At 47.0% G+C, this 23,369-nt stretch overlaps 1 protein-coding gene across 2 annotated transcripts in view; it reads right to left on the minus strand.

The window, feature by feature from the left end:
- ABL1 (ABL proto-oncogene 1, non-receptor tyrosine kinase) overlaps positions 1 to 23,369 on the minus strand; it is a gene marked incomplete at its 3' end in the record, with an annotated part of 115,198 nt that continues 91,829 nt past the window's right edge. For both annotated transcript variants that reach the window (XM_083721357.1, XM_083721358.1), the window contains exons 5-11: positions 19,852 to 19,936; positions 18,571 to 18,748; positions 11,005 to 11,189; positions 5,873 to 6,025; positions 5,097 to 5,186; positions 3,769 to 3,933; positions 1 to 1,658 (exon numbers count right to left, since the gene is read on the minus strand). In XM_083721357.1, coding sequence (XP_083577483.1) covers positions 1 to 1,658; positions 3,769 to 3,933; positions 5,097 to 5,186; positions 5,873 to 6,025; positions 11,005 to 11,189; positions 18,571 to 18,748; positions 19,852 to 19,936 — 2,514 coding nt within the window. The remainder of the gene's footprint in view (positions 1,659 to 3,768; positions 3,934 to 5,096; positions 5,187 to 5,872; positions 6,026 to 11,004; positions 11,190 to 18,570; positions 18,749 to 19,851; positions 19,937 to 23,369) is intronic.

Raw genomic sequence — 23,369 nt, forward strand, 5'->3', positions numbered from 1 at the left:
CTACCTCTGGACGATGTCACTAATTTCCTTCACAGAACTGAGCAGCTTGCTAAAGTCCTGGGTGGCAGAGGGGCCCCCGGTGGCTGCAGTGGGGCAGATCTGGAGTTCCCGAAGGCTGTTCTCCAGCTTGTTGATGGCTTCCCGGAATGTGAACTTCCGCATCTGCTGAATGGAGTCCACATAGCTGACACAGAAAGTGTAGAGATTCTTGCCTGCCTCCAGGACGGCACTGTGGCTCACCATCTGCTCAGAGTTCTTGCTGATGGCCGTCCGCAGAGCCTCAGAGCTCTCCAAGACCATCCCCTTGGTGACGGCACCACTGGCGATCTTCTCTGGGGGCTGGCGGGTCTTTCGCAGGGAGACACGAGTGGAGATGAGGGGGATGAAGGCCGTAGAGGGAGGCTGGTCAACACTTGGGGCAGATGAGGGAGAAGTAGTGGAGGAGACGGAGGCTGCCATCAGCAGCAGTTTTGTGGAGGATGGGGGCTTTGGTACAGAGGAGGTCGCAGGCTTTTTCATCCCCTCTGCTAACAGACTGGACTTGAGGGGCTCAATGCTCGAGGAGTCTGTGGCCTGAGTTGGCTGCTTGCCCTTTGGCATGGGTGTCTCCTCGTGTCCTGGGCTAAGACCCCCCTTGCTGCTTTTCCCTATGGAAAAAGATGAGGAGGAGAGTGGAGGGGGCGGGGCTGGTTTCAACTTGGAGAGCTTCCCCTTGTCTTTCTCTGAAGGCTGTTTTGCCTTCCTCAGCCGGGGCTCTTCAGCAGGAGCTTTGCTGAGGAAGATGCCAGCTTTGGCAGAGGGGCTTTGCTCTGTTCCCAACCCACCTCCTAAGGCACTGGATTTCATGCCTTCCTCTTTGTGAGGAAGACTGGCGGGAGGCACAAGCTGCTGCCTCCGGATAAGTTTCGGCGTCAGTGTGGGTGGGCTGGAACCCGGGCTGGACTCAGCATCTCTGAAGACGTCTTCAGGCGCCTCATCGCTCTTCTTGAGCAGCCGAGGAGGTGGGGTCACTGTCCCCCGGGTGACCACGTCTGCCTTTGCCTCGTTGGCCCTCTTCCGAGGCAGGGCAGGCTTCTCACTCTTGTGCCCCCCAAAGGTGGACGAGTTGAACTGACGCCCTGTGGATTGCAGGTTCCGGGGCAGGGTGACGGACTTCCACTCTGTGTCCTTGGTCCCATGGGGCACGCAGGAGGCCGAGCACGATCGCAGGAAGCGCTTGCTGGCAGAGTTCAAGCTGTTTTCTTCCTCACTGGCCCCTGGCCGGCTATTGGTGGCAGGGCCAGATTTTTTCCAGGGGTTGGGCGACAGCAACCCTGAGTTCCCAGACACAGTCCCATTCGTGACTCCAGCCTCGCTGATGGCACCTTGGAACCTGGAGCGGTCCTCGGTGTCTGCCAGAGCAGCCCCGTTGCTGCCCTCCTTGCCCTCTTCCTCACCCCCTCCCTTGCGGTCCAGGTGGGCGTCCGCCTCCCGGAAGGAGCTGCTCCGCTTGGGCGGGGTGGGGGCCATCTTCTTCTTCTTCTTGATGAGGGCGCTGAAGAGGTTGGTTTTCTTGTCCTTCGGTAGCAAGCGGTCATCCTCATTCAAGCCCCCGTCTGCAGGGCCCCTCTCCTTCCGCAGCAGCAAGGGGGACACTGCTGGCTCGTGGTCTGTGGGATCTGCAGAGCAGGAAAAATAGAAAGTCAAGAATTAGACAGCACTTGCTTAACCGGCAAACCAATCTCCTCGCCTTATGGGCCTGTCTGGAGGTTGATTTGAAATGTGGCAGGCATAAGTTACACTGCTATAATAATAAGACCTGGTATTTATTCTAAGCTCTCAAAGTGCTTCACATGAATTATGTCAGTAACTCTTATAAGGTACAGCAGCATGATTATCCCGCGCCATGCTGCAGATTTGTTTGGCGGGGGGCGGGCAGAGAGCAGCTTATCTAAGGACACCAAATGACTTCTCAGCTCGTTCTCTTAAGTAGCTACTTTTAAAGATTTACTACTGTGAGACGCAGTGACGACCACTGAGTTTAAGAGCGGATCAGGCATGTTCATGGAGGAATGGGAAGGTTTATTTATCAGCAGCTGTTAGCCATGATAGTTAGGTGCAGCTTCTCTGTTTGGAGGCAGTTTATCTGAGAGCTGCTGGGAAGCAACATGCCAGTGCCCTTGCGTCGTGCACATGGTCAGAGGCATCTGGTTATCTGATGCTGGAATAGAGGATAGTGGACAGGTTTGGAGTCTGAAGAACCAGCATGGCCCTTCTTAGGTTCTCACTCCAGTAACTTGCAACAGAAATCTCTGGGCTGTAGGCCAATTTGAATAGGCTTTCTGGAGCTGGGTGGCCATTTGTGTGTACCTGCCTCTTAATCTCAAGTGTCAAACTGCAAACTTAGCTCAGCAATACAGCACCTGCTATGTATGTGGAAAGTCTCAGGTTCAATCCCTGGCAGTGTCTCCAGGTAGGGCTAGGAAAAACCAGCTGCCTCAAACCCTGGAGAGCCACTGCCGGTCACTGTAGACCATACTGAGCATGATAGAACAATGCTCTGTGTATGAGGCAGCTTCCTATGCCCTATTTAATTCAGAACCATGAGGAATGAAATCTTTCTTTATCATTAAGACATGGAACCACAGATCAGTGGCAGGGCACCTGCTTCACATGCAGGAGGTCCCAGGTTCAATTCCCAGTTAGGACTGGGAAATACACTTGTGATCAACCAGATGCCCTATGGGAAGCCCACAAGCAAGATCTCAGCATACCAGCGTCAACAGGGACACTTGGGATTCCAAACAACTGGCACCAGGGGGCATAGTGCCTCCAAGAGCGAAGACAAACCATCCTTGCTGGATCAGACCAGCAGCCCATCCAACCCCAGAAGCAGGGCTGGAAGGCCCATGCCATTGCCTCACCAGCAAATGGCACTTCCAGGTAGATATCTCTTAGACATGGAGGATCTTTCCCAAATACCACAGCTAATAAGAACACAAGGAGCCTGGCTGGTGGATCAGAGTAAAAGGGGCCCAATTTAATGCAGCAGCCGGAGACTGTAAGTGATCCCCCTCCATAGCAGCTGGATTTCACTGGCAGAGGGAGGCCTGGCCAGATTGCTTGAGAGCACACCTGGGCTCAATCTACCAGGGTAGTAGGAGCTATATCAAGGCCTGGTCCAATGGGGGCAGGGGCGCCCCAAGCAGCAGCAGCTGCTTCAGAGGTAAGCAAGGGCAAGGGCTACCCCCTTAACACCACCTCTCTGGGGATGGCCTTGCCCTCATTGTTTAAGATGTTTTAAATTAACTGATTTTGAACTTGGATGTGTTTTTAATTTGAGAGTCACCCACCCTTTGGAATCATTTTTTTTAAAACTCCTGTTTTTAACTTTGTCTGTTGTCAATAATTTTAATGTTTGCTTAATATTATTTGTGCAAAGTGCTTAGGAGTTCCATGTACAATCAAGTGGCATATAAATTTTGTTAATTTGTTTAACAATTATTATTATTATTATTTTTTAAATGTTAAAATCCAGATTGTGCCCTGGTCTGGTATGAGCATACTTCTCAAAAAATCCTCATAATGCTATACAAAACAACCACATCCATATTTTATCTCTTTTTCATAAACACACACACATCAAATCTAGGAAGGAGCAACCCCAATGGTGCACTGGAGTCCTGACCCAGCTGCTTTGTGTGCTGCAGGCTGCCTCAAGCCTCTTCAAGGTGCCTCAAGTGTCCTGAAGGCACCTTGAGTCGCCTTGCTACCAGAGCTAGGACATACCGCATTCCCCTGGCCCTTTGGTGGGTCCCGCCTCCAAGCTCTCATTGGCTTCTTTGCATTCAGCTCCTCTTCTGGATGTCCTTGTCTTTGTTGGCAGTTCTGGAGCTTGTAGTAAGGTGCTCACAACGCTTCTCATTCCTTTCTTCCCCAATTCTTTCTCCACCTCTGGAAAACACAAGGATGGGGTGGGGAGCAGGGGGAGAGAGAGCAAAGAGTCAACAGGCACTAACCAGAGTTAGCAACTGACAGAAATTAAGCCTTTACTGCAGTGCAGGCCATTCTATTAGGACAAGTGAGGCACTACCCCACCAACCCCAGCCTTCCTTGAAACCAACTCGGGGGCAGCCCTGCCCATCAGCTTCCTTATCAAGTCTTGCTACTGCCCCTTGTAAAACTCAGCAGGGAGAAGGAGGATGGGGACAAAAATACAAGTTGGGACTCAGCTAGACTGGTAAAGGAAAAGCGATTTGAATGTGTTGTATATGCAATATAACATTGTGCCACCAGATGGTGATGTGGAGTCCTGGTTTTCTCTGCCTGTTTTCCCTGTTTAAATTTACAACACTTTAAACGGAAACGCTTCTTCGATGTGTCTAGATCCAGCCTTGGTTGGCTCTGCTTACTAGGTGCATGGGGAGGGAAAGCTCTAGGGCAGTGTTTCTCAACCTGTGGGTCCCCAGATGTTGTTGGACTACAACTCCCATCATTCCTAGCCAGCATGACCAGCGGTCAGGGATGATGGGAGTTGTAGTCCATCCAACAACATCCAACCCACAGGTTGAGAAACACTGCTCTAGGGGGTTAATGTGGGGAATAGCAAGGGGTTGGAGAGCAGAGAGAGTTGGGGACACAGTCCCTAGTATCTGTGTGTGCGTGTGTTTGTGTTGGCTACTAGTCCATTTTGGGTGCTAGTCTTTAGTTTCTTTTAAAATTGTTTTTATTAAAGATTTTCTTGGGTTACAAAAGTATCTACATAAACTCTATTTTCAGATGGGGGAAAGTAAAATTAGATTCTTTTACCTAGTGTATATGTGAGGTTTTTATGTCAGCATCACTTGGGTAGGTTCTTTCTATTCATTTATTAGTTTTCATTGGTGCTGAGAGCATGGTTGGTTGCCTTCAGTTGACTGCAGTGGGTTTTGTCTGCCTGAGTTTCTGGACCCAGAACTGTTGGTGGCCCCCTACCCTGACTTATCAAAAGAAGATTTCCACTACATCTCCAAAAATAAAATAAAATGTGTGGGGTTATGCAGATGAAGCAATCATGCAGAAAACAAAGCACTTATCTCGCCTCCCACAGAGCGAGAATTATCCGTGATGGCACCTACCATCAGAAATGCTGGATTCCTGAAACATAGTTTCAAACGCTTGGTGGATTTCTGCAAAGGAAGGCCTATCGGATGGGCTCCACTGCCAGCCTGAAAAGTAGGAAAGGAAGGGCGGAATGTTAGCGGTTTTGTGAAATACCTTCAAAACATGTGCAAACCCACTCTCTCTACCATGCAGTTTCTTCCCATTCTCACACGTTAAGAGCTCTTTGGGAGGAGAAGCCAAACTCCCTGATGGGTGAGAAGGTGCACTTCCTTGAGTTCTCCCTCCTAGCCATAAGGGTGAAGCGATAGGGGCTACCAGCCTAACCTACCTCACAGGGTCACTGTGAGAATTAAATGAGGACCTGGGAGACTGGGATTCAAATCCCACACTTGGCAATGGAGCTCAATGGGTGAGCTTGGGCCAGGCATCGTCTCTCGGCCTAACCTATGCCACAGATTATGTTCTGCAGATTAAATGAGGAGTGGGGGCCAGACCATGTACACCACCTCGAGCTCCTTGGGGGAAAAAGGTGGGATGTAAATGCGATAAATAAAATAAACAAGAACATAAGGAGTGTAACTAAAGCCAGGTGAAACAATGCAATGGTTTCATCTTCATTTGGAATAACAACTCACATTTCTCAAGGGGACACCTGGGCCTGTCATCTATCAGCTTGTTCTTACTAGGGTCAGTAAGGGCAGAAGACCAGGTGAAGAGCAGCTCCCTGCTTCTCTGTGACTGCAGCCGACCCCAGCAACCCACTAAGATGTAGAAGTAAGTAAAACCTTACATGCTCTCATGAGCTCATAGACTTTCTCCGGACAGCCCTCAGGTCGTTCCATTCGGTAGTCCTTCTCCAGGAGCTCATAGACCTGAGATAGGTCGATCCCAGGGTAGGGAGACATCCCATACGTTGCAATTTCCCAAAGCAAGACACCAAAGGCTACAGGGGAAGAGGAAGTCAGTAAGACATTTTCAATGTACTGATACTTTAAATGGGAGGTTATGGCAAAGGTGGGAACACATATAAACAACAACAACAGGTTGTATCTACCTTCTGTTCAGAGTAGACCCACTGAAATTAATGGACCCAAATTAATCCCATCAGTTTTAAAGGGTCTACTCTAAGTAGGATTAACATTCGGCTGACAAAGCCCAGTGTGATTTTAAGGCATGTATCATTGTAGCCAATTCTACTCAAAGCAGACCCATGTGGTGTAGTAGTTAGGAGTGTCAGACTAGGACCAGGATTCAAATCCCCACTTAACCATGTAGTTCACTGGGTGTGACCTTGGGCCAGTCTCTGCCTCTTAGCCACATCTACCTCACAGGGTTGTTGTGGTGATTAAATGGAGCAGAAGAACCATATGTGCCACCTTGAGCTCATTGGAGAGAAAGGTGGGATATAAATGCAATAAAAATAATTATTAGTCACACCCATCAATTTCAATGGGTCTACTCTAAGTAGGATTGACATTTGGGGGGAAACCAATGTAATTTTAAGACACATACAGGTGTAGCCAACTAAATTCTACTTCAAGCAGACCCAATGAAATGAGTTACGCCAAACAATTTCAATGGGTCTACTCTGAGTTAGGGCTAACATGGCATACCACACGTAATTTTAACATGCAATTATATTGTGTTGAACTATTGCTTTTATTCATTCATTCATTCAATTTCTTTGCCAAGAAAAAAAAAGCATTGCCTCAATAAATACAGGGACTAGAGCTATTGTGTGTGTTTCACACTTAGCTTGTCTGTTAATCATGCAATGCACATACCCAAACCAGGTCCGTGCACGGCAAGGAAAAGTCTAGGAGAAGTAACCACCAGGGCTAGTTAAACCAAAACCAATCTCTCCAAAATGATTGCTGAGGTAAAGAGGCCATCTAAACTATCCCTGGGTTGGACTTAATAAGCAAAAGGAAGGGGGCATCCAAAGCATATTCAAATGTGCAAAGCTGTTGATTTCGTCTATATTTTGATGCATTTTAGGTCAATCTGATTTACGATGTTTGATTTTATTGATGCTTTTAATGAATAGTTCACATATAATTGTATGTAAATTGCTCAGAAGGTTGTTGTTGTTGTCAATAGATTGATATATAAACCTCAATTGAGATACTTTGCTCGCAGAGCATCCCTGCCCAAATCTCTGGCACCCTCCAGGTGAAGGGTCCTCTGAGGAAAGGTGAAGATTATCCGCTGGTGGTAACACAGAGGCAGGCTGCTTCACTGGTGGCCACAGTCTCATGGCATGACACAGAGGCCCCATCTGTGTTGATGTTCTGCCGGCTCCTGAAGACACACCATTTTTGGTGAACTGAACTTATAATTTTATTGTTTATTTTTCATATTTATTTATTTATTTTTCTTTATTTTTTACCAACAACCAAAATCCAAACAGTGAAAGCCACCCCAGGCAGCTGATACATTGAGTATACATAATCAATAATAACATATTCAAATCAACCATATGTACAATTCTATATCAACATTTCTCCCTCCACAAGGAAGAGTTTTAACTTATTGTTTTAACTTATTTTTCCAAAAAAAACCAACCTGTTGTGCTTTGTAATTCCATGTTTTGTTGAATACTTTAATTAAGGGTGTTTTAATGCCACTGTGGATCTCTTAGTGTATATTTTAACTATGTACTGATTTTATAGTAAACTGCTTTAGAAGTCATTTTGCGATACAAGTGATATGTAGATTAATTTAGTGAATAATAATAATAATAATAATAATAATAATAATAATAATAATAATTCCTTTTAGGAAGGACTATCACTCAGCAGCCACCCCTTTGCATGCAGACTCTCAGCATCTCCTATCAAAGAGAGGATAGGTCATGGCGGGGGGGAGTCTTTTTTCTTATTACAACCTTGGAGCACCACTGACATCACTGGAGTCATAGGGACAGACTAGTCTGAGCTGGTATTTATTTTTATTTATTTTCTCAATTTTCGTCCGATCCCCCCTCCCTGTTTCCTTCCTGTGAGTGTGCTAGAAGAAACACACCACTGAAATAATGAAAGCCTATGGAAGCAGCCTCTGAAACAGAGGAGGTTGCCTGGTGCATCTCTGTGTGATTTGCTGCCCTGACACAGTCTCTGCAATGGATGGATCCCTCTGTCACACCTCTGCCCCTGCTGTGATTGGAGTGTTCTCCATATCCTGGGGCAAAAATGCTGCAGAATTATTCACACTTGGGTGAGGCTGCCCAATGCTACTCTGCAGGAGTCCCCACTCCAGGCTTGCCTACTCCCAACTGATTTTAATGCAACATGTAAATTTGTTCCCCAGAGGTGGGAGAGCCACGAGCAAAACACGCTCTGGCAGTTCCCCGCTCTGGGCAGCTCACACTCCATGCCAAACGGCTGCGGAGACGTTAAGGAAGAGTAACAAGCCTCTTCATCAATCCAGACAAGTCTCATGAGATAAGACAGGGCAGAATTAGCCTAATTTTCAATTTACTAGCTTGTCTCTAGTGCAAACACTTCAAGTTCCTTCAAGTCCTGTTAAAGGCACAATTAAGAAACGTCAGGGCGGATTAATTGAAACCTTCTTTCCTATTGAGATGCTGCTTCTCTGGGAATCAAATAGTTCTCCTTCACCTTCTCTAGGTAAAGGTAAAGGTAAAGGTACCCCTGCCCGTACGGGCCAGTCTTGACAGACTCTGGGGTTGTGCGCCCATCTCACTTAAGAGGCCAGGGGCCAGCGCTGTCCGGAGACACTTCCGGGTCACGTGGCCAGCGTGACATCGCTGCTCTGGCCAGAGCCAGAGCCGCACACGGAAACGCCGTTTACCTTCCCGCTAGTAAGCGGTCCCTATTTATCTACTTGCACCCAGGGGTGCTTTCGAACTGCTAGGTTGGCAGGTGCTGGGACCGAACGACAGGAGCGCACCCCGCCGCAGGGATTCGAACCGCCGACCTTTCGATCGGCAAGCCCTAGGCACTGAGGCTTTTACCCACAGCGCCACCTGCGTGCCTAACCCACCTTCTCTAACCCACTCCAAAAAAGCCCTCTGACCTCCTTTCTCGCTTCTATCCTAAGAGCATAAGAAGAGCCTGGCTGCTGGATCAGGTCAAAAGGGGCCCATCTAGTCCTGTGTTCTGTTCCCTCAGTGGTCAAACAGATGCTTCAAAGGGAAGTCTGCAAGCAGCACAACAGTGCTCTTCCCACCTGTGATTCCCAGCAAATGGTATTCAGAGGCACACTACCTCCAAGAATGGAAGTAAAACACAAGTAAAGTGAATCAGACCACTGGTCCACCTAGTGCAGTCTTGTCTACACTGACAGGCAGCTACTCTCCAGGGGTTTCAGAGAGTGTACATTTCCAGCCCTAGCCAGAGATGTTGAGAATTGAAGCTGGGACCTTCTGCATGCAAAGCAAATGTTCTGACACAGAGCTACAGTCCTTCTCCTAGAAACAAAGCAAGATTCCAGTCCTCATAGTTCTAAATGAAAGGCCAATTTAAGCAGGAACATAGGATGCTGCATTATACTGATCGTTGTTTCATCTAGCTCAGTTCTATCTACACGGACAGGCAGTGGCTCTCCAGGGTTTCAGGCAGGGGATATGCCCAGCCTCACTTGGAGATACTGTTGGGGACTGAACCTGTGAACTTCTGCATGCAAGATAGATGCTCTGCCACTGAGCTATGGCTTTTTCCCAAAGAAAGGATAATGTGATACATGTATCAGTAATCAGGTTGGTTTGCTTAAAGATGGGAGACTGAACGAAATCCTCAAGCATTGCAACCCACCTAGGAAATGAAAGCTGTGTACACACCATAGATTTGAAGCACATTTTCCTCCTCAAAGAATTATGGGAACTGAAATTTACCCAGCATCTTTGACAAACTACACTTCCCAGGATTCTTTGGTGCTGGGGGGTGGGGATATGTTCCAAATGTGCTTTAAAGGTACTTGAGATTCCCCTAGGCAAGGCAGAGCCTCTTGTCATTAGCTCAGCAACCTGTATGTAATTACTTCAGCCACCCCTCTCTCTCTTAACATGAAGGGAAGGCCACTGCCGTCTGGTGTATTGAGAGGTGTCACAACGCATTACATGGGAAACAACCAGGGACTGTTCTAGTCCAGCCATTTCTTTTGTTAACAGCTCGGTCCTCCAGCACTTGGGAGATTGAGGAGAAAATGTGATGTTAAAAAAACAACAACCCACAGCCTCCACAGATGCAGGCATATAATCCACCTTGGAAAACTGGATTTTTCTACAGCTATGATGGGAGTCCAGGCAGTTTTGAAATCAGTGGCTGATATCACTGCAGTTTTGAAAGGTTCAGCCTGTCATCTTGATTCAAAATGGTTTCTTGTAGCGTCCAAGCACAAACAAAGACCTGTTCCCTTGATCTCAGAAACCATCATGCAGAAATTGGTTACAATCAACGTAGTTACCCCATCCACATCCAGTCATTCTCTCCACATCCAACTCCCGAGTCCAAGTGCCCTGAACTGTCTGTCAAAACCAGTGTTCTTCACCCTTGGGGGGTCCACAGATGTTGCTAGACTACATCTCCCATCATCCCTGACTGTTGGCTAAGCCTGCTGAGGATGATGGGCATTGTAGTCCAACAACATTTAGACCCCAAACTGTCTCTCACCAATATTCAAACGCTTATCCATTCACTGTTGGCCACCATGAAAACAGGATGTTGAGCCAGATGGGCCATTAGCCTGATCCAGCAGGGCTCTTCTTCTGTTCTTCCTGTTCACTCTCACTATTCCGAGCACACTCCCCCCCCCCCGCCTCCCAACCTAATGCTTCCCTCAATTTACCTAATATGCATGTACCACATATCACTTTATTAATCTAAAATTATTACATATATACAAACACAATATTATTTACATGTACAACAGAACACCACAGGCACGCTACACAGCTCTTACCCCAGACGTCAGATTTGATGGAGAACTTGTTGTAGGCGAGACTTTCTGGTGCAGTCCACTTGATGGGGAACTTGGCGCCGGCGTGAGCTGTGTAGGTGTCACCTGTCATCAGCCGGCTCAAACCAAAATCGGCCACCTTCACCAGGTGGTTCTCCCCAACGAGGCAGTTCCGGGCAGCCAGGTCCCTGTGGCAGCAGTGATGGGAGATGGGCTATGAAATCTCTCTCTACATTTCACTGCAGATACAACTTCTGTTCCATTACGTGCTCACTGCTTTTCAGTAAGAGTCAGTTCACATAACCAGAGGCTGCTCCATCAAATTTACACAAGCACGTTTCAAGTGTTGATGCTGACAAAAGTTGGAAGGGACCACGAGGGTCATCTAGTCCAGCACCCTGCAATGCAGGGTTTTTTTGCCAAACGTGGGGCTCGAAAACACAACCCTGAGACGAAGAGTCTCATGCTCTACCAACTGAATGTAAGAGTGGGATGGCAGTGAAAGCTGTGGCTTCTTTGCTGCCATCTACAATTTGGTGGCGGTGGCTGTTTGCTGCAGGGAGCTTCAAATATTCCCACTGTATCCCACTAGCAAAATCAGGGATATGCCTCAGGGATGGGGACCCTCTGGCCTGCCAGGGAGCCCAGTTTGGCCCACAAGGCCATTTCTCTGCAAAAGCACACCCAACTGTCCATCAGCTGATGTCACTGGGTGACACCAAGAATGGGTGGGAGGGGTTCAATCCTGCTGTGTGCATCTTCCCTGGCAAAGCAGACCCCCACAGCCAGCAGGATTGAACTCTCTGCTCACCACTTGGTCACTGCTCCAGGTTTACCTTCTCCCAGCTGATTTGCCTCCTCTCAACCAAGGGCTCTGATGCTAGCAAAGAACTGAGACTTTTTAAAGCTTCCTTTTGAAGGAACCCCACACTAAGCAACCTCGAGGAAAGTATTTTCCCCAGCAGAGGTCAAGAATGAAAGGAGATCTAGAACAGTCATTTTCAAACAGTGTTCCGCAACTCCTGTACTTCCTCTGAAGCTCATTAGGACTCCCTCAGTGAGAGGGAAGGGGGGGAAATCAATAATGGCAGACGATTTATTTATTTGGATTTATACCCTGCCCTTACAATGTATCAATGTACAATGTAAACTACAGAGCCTGAGGAAGTTTTAAAAGGTCTTTGCACTATATTTGTTTCTGGGCCCAGTTTGAAGTGTTGGTTTTACACTTTGCACCATTTAGAATGTTGATTTTTTGGGGTACACTTTACACCCTCTTAGAATGTGGGGTTTTTGGGGGGGCGTTATTGGGTTACTGCTTTTGGTTTGATTTTCTATGTTGTGGTCTTGTTGTGAACCACCCTGAGACCTCCGGGTATAGTGCGGTGTATAAGTTCATCTGCATGAAAAGCAGATGCTCTATCACTGAGCAATAGATTCTCCCAAGGAACATATGAAGTTGCCTTATTATCCTGCATCAGACCACTGGTTCATCTAGCTCAGTATAGCCCACCCTGGCTGGCAGTTTCTCTCCAGGGTTTCAGGTATGGGACTGTCCCAGCAATATCTGGAGGTGCCACTGGAGATTGAAGCTGGGACCTTCTGCATGCAAAGCAGATGCTCTGTACCTGAAAAATTGGTCCTGTTCTCTTAAAATAAAAAAAATTCTAATTTTCATGATTCTGGAAAAAGAGATTTAAACAAGAAGCTGGTTTGAATCAGCTTATAGGTACATCTATCTCAGTTTTGTCAATGCTCTCCAGGAGTTCAGGAGGGGATATTCCCAGCTCTATCTAGAGACGCCACTGAGGGCTGAAGCTGGGACCTTCTGCATACAAAGCAGATGTTCTGCCATTAAGCTACAACCCTTCACCAATCATTTTAATTGGGCCAAGGAGCCGAATTTATTGGTAACACACATCCACCTGGTGATGAAAAAGCAAACATTACAACAGTCTTCTCAAAGTGGGCAGGATTACCTGGGGGCCCTAAGAAGCAAGAGGGTAGCAGGAGGGTGTAAATGGAGGTGTTAATGACTATCAGACTGGCTTCACAGAATCAAGCTGGCTTCACAGAATCAAGTGCATTCATTTTGTTGAATTAAACTGAGTAGTTGTAACTGAACAAATGTGCAGTTAATGATTACTGTTTTGAACTTTTTTGTGTTATTATCTTCCTCAGTGGGTCATGAAAACTGCTATTCTGAATAATGATTTGTACAGGGTAGGGTAAAGTATGGGGCACTAGGGATTAGTTTGTGGGACCAAGGGGACGGTGGCCTGAAAAGGTTTAGGAGCCACTGCATCAGGAGTTTGTGGAGTGGGGAGTAAGTAACAACCTCAATGAAGGGTGTAGAAGCCATAACACACAAGAGAGAGAATGGAGGAATTGTTTCCATGCGATTTTTCAGCTCCTTCATAAAACAATGGAAGAGAGTTCACCTCAAAAAGTATAAAATAGAGCTGGAAGTTTCAGAAAATTGAACCAAAATGACCAAAAGGGTAGAGTAACTCCTTTATGTGTGGCGTGGAGACAGTGGATGGGGGGGGGGGGAATTCTCCTTCTCTCCTAATACTTGGACTCATGGTCATCCAATGAAGCTGAATGTTGGTGGATTCAGGACATTTAAAAGAAAGTCATTCTTCGTGCAGCATGTATTTGACTGTGGAACTCAGTGCCACAAGAGGGGATTATATCCACCAACTTAGATGGCTTTAAAACAGACAAATCCGAGGAGGAGGATAAGGCTATCAAGAGTTACTAGCCATAATAACTCTGTCTCCAAAGTCAGAGGCAGCAATGGTTCTGAATACCAGTTGCTGGAAACCACAGGAGGGGAGAGCTGCTCTTGTGCTTAGGTCCTGCTTGAAGATCTACCACTAGGGCATCTGGGTGGCTACTGTGAAAACAGGATGCTGGATTAGATGGGCCATTGGCCTGATCCAGCACGACTCTTCTTATGTTCGATGAGGCTGAATAAATTGTTTCCACCCAACGCCACGCTAAATTGGAAATCAATCCAACTGCGCAACTCTTTCCCTACGTGAAAGATACATGAACCACTTTCCCAGTGACTTGTGAACTTTGCAAAGTCACTGGCAGAGCCACAGAAGAGCTCCTTGTTCAATGAGAGAGCGCCATACTGAAAGGGTACATTAATTTGTCACACACCGTTGCCGACATGTCCTGTTCTCGTCAGCGAGAATGCCGTCAACACAGCACATAAAGGGGAGAAAAGCACCTTGTCATTAGCGACCGTCATTTCCCGTCGACTCCAGTCATTCAGTGAGGTCACCAACATGCATCTGAAATCCATTGAGGAGGACAGCGACAGCACCCCCCTGAAGGGACTGGGAGTCTGTGGGGGTGAGCCGTTTGCAAAGAAGAGAAGAGAACGGGAAGCAAGACACTTTTCCCGCCTGCTCCTGCGATCTGGGGTCACTGACAGTGCAGAACAAAGTGCCCAAGAGTGCAGAAGGAATGAGACAGAGAGTGATACTTGAATATTTTTTTTCCTCTAAAAAAGAAGAAGCTAAGTTCCCTTTGCAGGAGGGGTTGGACCGGAGATGAGGATCCCAGCATAGAGCAAATTGAACCAGTTGAGACAGTAAGTGTTAGGTTGGGAGGGGGAGAGTTTATGTTTGCAATGGGGAGTGATTGGATAAGGTTGGTGGGAAACACTTTGAGCTCTAAATGTTGTTGGACTACAACTCCCATAATCTGCAGCCAAATTCTTTGGCTGTGATTCCTGCACTGAGGAGGGATTGGACTAGATTGCCCTTTGAGTCCCTTCCAATTCTACAATTCTATGAGACACTGGTGGTGCCATTATCAGAGATGGAGGTGCCTGAATGAGCCTTTAGATACAGCAGAAGAAAAGCTTGTGTCTTAGGGATAAACGGTCAGCATTTCAGTGTGGGATCATCAGGCTTGTTACAGGGGAAGCAGGTGGGCAACCTTTGGTGGGCATGCTAATTGTGTAGGAAAGATCACCACTCTGATGAAACGCAGTTGACCTCAACGTGTGTGTGTGTGTGTGTGTGTGAGAGAGAGAGAGAGAGAGAGAGAGAGAGAGAGAGAGAGCGCCAGCAGAGTGTAGTGGTGCACTTCCTCAAGTTCTCTCTCTTAACCAACAGAAAGGTGGGGCAAAAAGGGCTCCTGATCCAGGCACAACCTGGAAAGTCATGCAAAACAGACATAAAGGGCAAGTGTGGTGTAGTAGTTAGTGCTGGACTAGGATATGAGAGACCAAGGTTCGAATCCCCACTCAGCCATGAAGCTCACTGGGTGACCTTGGGCCAGCCACTCATTCTCACAGTGTTGTTGGGATTAAACAAGGAGAGGGAGAACCATGTGGTTCCACTTGAGCTCCTGGAAAAAGGGGGGATGTAAATGCAATAAATGAATAAAATAAATAAATAAATAAATAAAGTCTGAGAGGGTCTGAGATGAGCAGAGGCTTGACAACCATATGTCAGGAGTGCTCTGATGGTGTTTCCTGCTTGGCAGGGGGTTGGACTCGATGGCCCTTGTGGTCTCTTCCAACTCTTCCAACTCTATGATTCTATGGTCGGGGGTAGGGAACAGTAGTGCCATGATGGTAGGCATGGATCCACTTACTACTACTATAAACAGCATACATGCACGAACACACCCAAAATAGCAAGGCTGGCTCATCACACGTTGAAATAAGTGGAATAATGTACATTGACATCTGAAAAATTAAAAGGGGAAAGGTTGTACCTTGGAAACAGAGCATCTGCTTTGCACGCAGAAGGTCTCAGCTTCAACCCTAGTGGTTTCTCCAAGTAGGGCTGGGAAAGACTCCCTGCCTGAAACACTGGAGAGTTGCTGCCAGTCAGCATAGGCAATAAAGGAAAGCTGTCTGTGGACAAACGCCAGCTCCCTCCGCCTGAAAAGAAAGATGAGCACTACACCCTATAGTCTCCTTTGGCTTGGGTTAACCGTCCAGGGATCCTTTTCCTTTACCTTTACCTTACGGGTAATATTGAGCTAGATGGGAGTCTCTCCCACCTGAAGTTGCCATTGGGGGTTGAACCTGGGACCTTCTGAATGCACAACAGATGCTCCACCTCTTCCCCAAATGGAAGGGCCTCACATGCATTATTTGCTATAAATACTACCCTTTATTGTGAGGTGAATTTAATGACTATGCACTGCAAATGATCTATATTCTAGTCTTTGATTACACATGCACCAAATTGAAGTTTTCTGAGTGGTTTGGAAGTACTGTAATCATTTTCAAATGTACTCTGGTGGGTGTGGGTGTGCACGTTTCCCTGTGGGGTGGAGAAAGAGATGTACAAATGTCCCATTTGCAGATTGCCCCCCCCCCCACCCAGTGACTGGGGTTGTTTCCAGCATGTCAACATTCCTAAGTCACAGAGGAAGCATCCCAGAAAGGAAATAGAGACCTCCCACACGCCACCAAGCTCAGCCCAAGTTCCTTTCAAGACAGACACTGACAATGCCCCCAAAAAGTTGATCAAGTCACCCACCAGCTATTAGATTGCTCAGAGGCCATTTCCCCAGACAAAGAATGTAAAGTGCTAGCAATAATTGCAGCACACTGAAAGGTCAAAATCCTCCAGACAGCAAGAATGGCAAAGATGCTTAATGGAGAGAAGCGGGAGAGGCACACAATCCAGACAATAGCGGGAGGAGAAAGGAATCACTAAAAAGCACAAGATGACAAGGAGAGAGGAGGATGGAAGGTGTGTTGAAAAGGTGGGGGTGGGGCGGGGAGAGAGAGAGAGAGAGAGACAGAGAAAGAGACTTTCTGAGAACTCCAGTAACTGTAAAGCGGCGAATGATGGTTCGGGGTGGGGAGAGAAAAGGGGTGTCATTATGGGCAATTTACTGGCTCAGGGATAAGGAAGGAAAGAAGGAAGGATGGGGAAGAGCTCATTTTGCACAAAGAGCTGTGGTGATTAGGAAGGAAGGTTTCATCATGAGGTTTTATTGTAAAATCACAGAGGAGGTAGAAACACTGGTACACCACATCAGGACTGAGAAAGACTGAAAGACAGGAGTGATGGAAGGGACAAGGGCATCCTGGGGGTTATGACCACACAGGGGCAAGGAGGTGAGGGTTTTCATTGGCTGCCAACCACAGTGTGTATGCTCTGCCACCACAGTTGGAGGCAGCAATGTTTCTGAATGCCAGCTGCTGGAAACCACAGGATGTGGGAGAGCTTTTGCACTCAGGTCCTGCTAGTGGGTTTCCCATAAAGGGCTTGAGGGTTTCCCAAATGGCCACTGTGAGAACAGGAGGCTGGACTAGATGGGCCACTAGCCTGATCCCATGTTTTTGTGACAGCATTGGACCCTCACACCCCATCTCAGAATCTATTTGGTCCAGTACTGTAATGCCATTATACTAAAAAGACAGGAAGCTGTCTCATGCTGAATCAGACCGTGGGTTTATCTAGCAGAGTATTGTCCACAATGACTGCCCAATGTTCTCCAGGGTTTCAGCCAGGGGTGTCTCTCCAAGTCCCATCTGGAGATGACAGAAATTGAACCTGGGACCTTCTGCTTGCAAGGCAAGAAATTCCACCACTGAACTATTGTCCTTCCCCATAGAATTCCAGGGCTCATGGTTGTGAAGAAAGCACTGGCTTATATAGGAACACATGAAATTTCTTTATACCAAGTCAAACCATTGCTCCATCTAGCTCAGTATCATTTACAATGGCAGTGGCTTCCCAGGGTTTCAGGCAAAGGTGGATCTGTAACACTCCTGGGGGTGGGGAGAAGAGCTGTGAGAGGATTTTTTTAGGGTGGAGGGAAACAGCTGGTATGGGAAGGATTGAAATCTCCCCCACTTTCTCTGCTGCAAAGTGAACTCTTGCTCAGGTTCACATTATACACAGTTGCAGGGTTGAGTGTGCAGCATCACCACCCCCAAAATAGCTGAACGTCTGGGTTTGCCAGCTGCTAAGCTGTGCAGGGATGCAACATACCCTTGGCAGGAAAAATAATCCAGAAGCAAGACGTGATTCCCCAAGGAGTGCCTGTGTGTTCCAAGACACAGCACACAACATTAATGTGCTACTGTAAAGCTGTATCGCTCTGTCTGTGAAATATTGTATTAACAGCCTCTGTAGCAGGCTAGTGGTAGAGGGGGAGGTGGTTCCATTTTCTTCTGTAAGAACAGAAGCAGAGTCCTGCTGGATCAGGCCAAAGGCTCACATAGTACAACCCCGTCTTCACAGTCGCCAACCAGATGCCGCAGTGGGAAGCTAACAAGCACAGCCTGAGCGCTACCAAACTCTGCCTACTTGTACCTCCCAGCAAACAAGAGCCTTTTACAGTGGAGCTGTTTGATAGCCTTATTTATCCATCATGAATGTCTAATCACTCTTTTAAAGCCATCCAAGTTAGTGGCTGTCACTGCCACCATTTTTTAAAGTATGTTTTAACTGCTCTATAATGTTTTTCTTTTTAAATTGTGGATCCATTTGCAGCCCTGGGCTCTTTCAACAGGAAACAAACAAGCAAGCAAATCATGGCACTATTCTGAATAGCAGCACAAAGTTTTCCTACCTGTGGATGAAATTCTTCTTCTCTAGGTACTCCATAGCAGAGGAGATCTGGGTGGCCATGTAGAGGAGCACAACAGCATTCACCTCCTGCCTGTTGCAGTCCCGCAGGTAATCCAAGAGGTTTCCATATGTCATGAACTCGGTGATGATGTAAAACGGAGGCTCCCGTGTGCATACGCCTATGAAACATTTAAAAATGAACAAATTAGATTTTAAAAAAATAAATCCTGCTAAAGAAAGAAAAAAATAATTTGTGATTTGCAGTATTAACTCTGAGTTGTATCCATTGTTAGGCCACCTTCACACCATGCATTTAAAGCACTATGATACCACTGCAAACCTCTCCCACAAAGAATTGTGGCTTGTTAAGGGTGCTGAGACCCCTATTGGCTTCCCAAAACTACAGTTCTCAGTGTGGTTTAACAATCAATCCCTTTTCCTAGGGAACCCTTAATTTTCTGAAAGGAGCTCAAGGTGGTGTTTATGATTCTTCCCCCGCCCCCTTTCATTTAATGCCCACAACAAACCTGTGAGGTGGGTTAGGTTGAGAAGCAGCGACTAGCCCTACAGTTACCCAGTGAGCTTCATGGTTGTGTGGCAATATGAATGCTGGTCTCTGTGGTCCTAGACTAACACTAACGACCACACCACACTGGCTAGGAGAGACCTACTGTCTGAAACCCTGATGAGCTGCTGCCAGCCAATGTAGACAATACTTAACTAGATGTACCAAAGGTCTGACTGTGTAAGGTAGCTTCCTATGACTAGGATGAATGATTTTTAAGCTAGAGGTAATGCACTCCTATGAGGAAGGGACCACAGCTCAGTAATAAAGCATCTGATTTGCATGCAAAAGGTCCCAGGGTTCAATTCCCAGCATCTCCAGGTACAGCTGGGAGAGTCTCCCTACCTGAAATCCTGGAGAGATGCTGCATGTCAGTGTGGACAATACTGAGTTAGATGGTTCAAAGCTCTGACTTGAAATAAAACAGCTTTCTATGGTAAGAGAAGACAAAGTTTCCTCCAGAAGCTGGTTAAAGATGTCTAAGCTTTCTGGCCTTTTATAGATTAAATAGAAGTATGAAGATTTAAACACACACAGATGCACAAACCTAACTCAGTTCAACTTTTTAAAAAATTAATTGCCAGCTCCTGCCAGTGAATTGAAATGTCTCTCTGTGAAGCCTTGGTGTGGCTAAGTGGTTTATCTTCTCCTTAATGTCCTGTATTGCTGCGCAAGGCTTTGTTTTGAGTCGCCCTGCTTGGTATTTCTGACACTTACCCAGTAATTGCACCAAGTTTGGATGCTTGATCTCCTTCATTACCGCTGCTTCTTTCAAGAATTCCTCTACCTCCATAGTGTCCTCCTGCAGAAAAAGAGGGAAGGGGAACACAGGGAGAGAGAGAATGATTTCAGCACATGGTCTAGATAATGGAATCACTGGAAATTACAGTTGCACGAACAATAATAACCTCCGGTCTCAGGCTGTGGAATATCGATAACCTCTAGCCTCAGATTGCAGAAAATCAATAACCTCTGGTCTCAGGCTCTGGAGCATTGATAACCTCTGGCCTTACATTACATAATATTGATAACTTCTGGCCTCAGGCTACAAAACATCAAAAACCTCTGGCCTCAGGCCTGCCCCTCAGTGCAGCAATGGGCTGTATCCAATCCTTGTCTGTGCATGGATTTACTTTTGCACAACTCTTATGTCATGGTCTGGTTGGACACAGAGGAATGGTGGGAGGAACCAGCTGGGAAACCCCCAAGGAAAGAAGGCTTAGAGCCCAGGGAGGGGTCAGAGGGAGAAGCCTGTAAAGAAGAGGTGTCGTAATCTGAAGAGGTAACAGGGCTTAGTGAGCTGGGAGTGTTTGTGGCAGAGAGAAGTTAAGAATCAGAAGCTGAATCTGCTGAGTGCAGAGACGAGTCAGGCTGGTGAAAAGTCATGGGTGTCTCACCCTCCTGCTGTGACATGCTCACCTCCCCCCACCCAATCTTCCAGAACAAGGAGAGGTATGAAAAGAGAGCAGAGATTGGCTGTATGCAGGCAAAGTATCTGATTGCTTGGAAATAGCTCTGGAGAGAAGGAGACATAGATAGCTGTGGGGAGGTGGGGACCTTCAGTCTCAGCAACTGATTCCATGGAATAAGACCCACCAGAAATTAGTCACTGCGCTCATTAGGCTTGACACTCCACAATGTCTGTGGAGATCATGTTTTTGTTAACAAAGAGTTAACTCCAACTTTGGACTGTATGATTACTGACCAGCATGCACTGGGACACTGTACTTTTCATATCTCTCTTCCTCACAACTGTCCCCTAAATCTGGGAGTTTCCCCAATCCTCAGGAGCCAGTTTGGGAAGGGTGCAGGGCATGCACGGAGTGTACGAGGGGGGAGGAGTTCCATTGTGTGAGTGCAAATCTTTGCTGATGGAACAAGTGCATTGGATACCACCCTATATTTTGCTTGAAGCTTTTTTATTTTATATTTTGCTGGTACTGGGTTACTGAAGTTCCAGGAGACAATTTTATTCCCTATATCCAGATTAAACTCTCCCTTTATTTGTTTTGAAAAGGCCACGCAGGTACCATCCAGAGAATGGCTGAGCAATGTGGAAATCGATGCAACTTCAGAAACCGTCACCTTCCTCTGAAATATCAGAGGGGCTAATTTACATGCTGAGCCAGGGGTGGTGGTGGCTGGGTTAACTGGAATTTGGAGTAAGTCAAGAATCAATCTGTGGGCTCCTGGCTGATCCCCTGTGGGGAACCGCAAGTCCAGAGGCCAAATATGGCCCCCAGGCCTCTCTATCGGGCCCTCAGGACTTGCTTCAGGCCACACCTGAATGTGGAGGGTCTGTTAACCTATTAAGCTGTCAACAGACCTCCCCAATGAATTTGTTTAGTCAGTGTTCAAAGCCATCAAAACTAGTTTCCATCAGCACACCTTGATGAGTTAATGAAGTATTATATAAAAAGACACACTTTTGTCTGTCCAGATCTACTGACAACTTCCCCAGGTGACCCCAAGTTTTAATATCATGGAGGAAAAAGGATCCCCTTCCTTGTTCTCTTTCCATGGAATTATGCATAACACAGATAAATTCCATAAACTGCTGCCGTCCCCACATTAATAATCTTTTCCCTCCTTGCTTCCTGCATCTTGTGTGAGACATGACACTTAAGGCTTGATTAGGTAGTCAATATTCGCAGAGGGAAGATGTATCAGTAGCTAAAAAAGTTCAGAGGCATATATCAGAGTGGAGAAATCTCTGGTCCTCTAGATTCCAGCTCCCATCATCCCTCCAGATGTCACTGGACTCCTGTTCCAACCATCCTTCCAGACATCAGTGGACTTCAACTCCCATCATCCCCAACCATGATGGTTACTGTAATGGTTCTAGGGGTTGGTCGTGCATAAGCCGGTGCCAACACCTGGCTGGGTTGCCTGAGTGAACCTTTTCTGTCCGGACAGCCACTCACCCGTGGCTGTCTCAATCGCTGGCAGAATCCGTCAGTGGGCGTTTCTTAAACTTCTTCCAGCAAAGAAGCTCTTTGACGCCTAGTCTCCTCCTACTCTCCCTGCGTGGAAGCCTTCTGCGCAAGGAGGGCGTAGGCAGCGGAGGACCCTTACTCTCCCCGCTGGTCCCCGGCAAGGAGTCAAGGGACCGCCTCGCCGATTCCCCCATCTGCCCCCCTTCTCCACTGGTGCTACGCTGATTCTCTTCCCCAGAAGATGGGCTGCATCTCCCCATCCCGGGACGCTCTCTGGAATCCCTCTGGAGCTTGCTCTCTCCCTCCGGCACTGATAGCAGTTCCCTGACAGTTACTGAACCTCATAGGAGTTGAGAGGGTGATATGGGGGGGGGGGGTCAACAAGTTCACTGTTCCTGTCACATATAATCTATAAATACAAAATGAGGAAAACCCAGTGTGGTGTAGTGTTTAGAGTGTAAGACTAGGAATTGGGAAACCAGGATTTCAATCTCCCACTCAACCATGAAGTTCTCTGGATGACCACTTGCCAGTCATCATCTCCCAACCACACAGAGCTGTTGTGGAGATTAAGTGTGGAGAACTACATACACTGCCTTCCTGACCTGAAGATGCTTTAAAAAGTATTAATAAGTATTAAGAGGGGCCTCTTTGGCTTCAACCAAAATTCCATCTAGTCCAGTATCCGATTCGCTCCCCAATAGCTTGTCTCCAGCCACTAAAACTCAGTGGCACATTGCCTCTCTGGAAACCGTGGCTAACAGCACAAGCAGAATTCTTTAGCTGTGATTCCTGCATTGAAGCGGTCCAATTCCAACTATACAAGTCTAGAAGAGCTTCTGCCACAGAATTCTGTCCCCCTCAGAGTTTGCAATGGAACCCGAACCATGGAGAGAAAGTTTTGCATTTTACAAGCCACTGCCTCTCTCTTTTTCCCCGCAGTGTCTTCCACCGCCACAGTTAAAATTGCATTATGATATTAGCAGAAAGCCATCTCGGCTTGGCCTCACTCTGGAGTGAGGAAGGTACAGTTCCTGCTCAGCGGGGCGTAGAGTCCAAGATAAACAGAAGCTTGGGTGGCCAGAAGGTCATTTACAAAGCACGGCTGGGAGGAGGTTGTGCCTTTACAGACAATGCTGTTCTCTGTCCCTGGGCTTCTTTCTTTCTGGGCAGGAAAACAAAACATTGATGGGGGATAAGGCAGAAAATGGCAGAAGGGGATACTGGGAGATGGGAAAATGGCACAGAGGCAGCACCACTGTGAAACGGAGAAGAAACCTTGGGATTTCAGATGCTAGG

Source organism: Podarcis gaigeae, assembly GCF_964106915.1.
Source record: "Podarcis gaigeae genome assembly, chromosome: Z".
NCBI classification, from domain to species: domain Eukaryota; kingdom Metazoa; phylum Chordata; class Lepidosauria; order Squamata; family Lacertidae; genus Podarcis; species Podarcis gaigeae.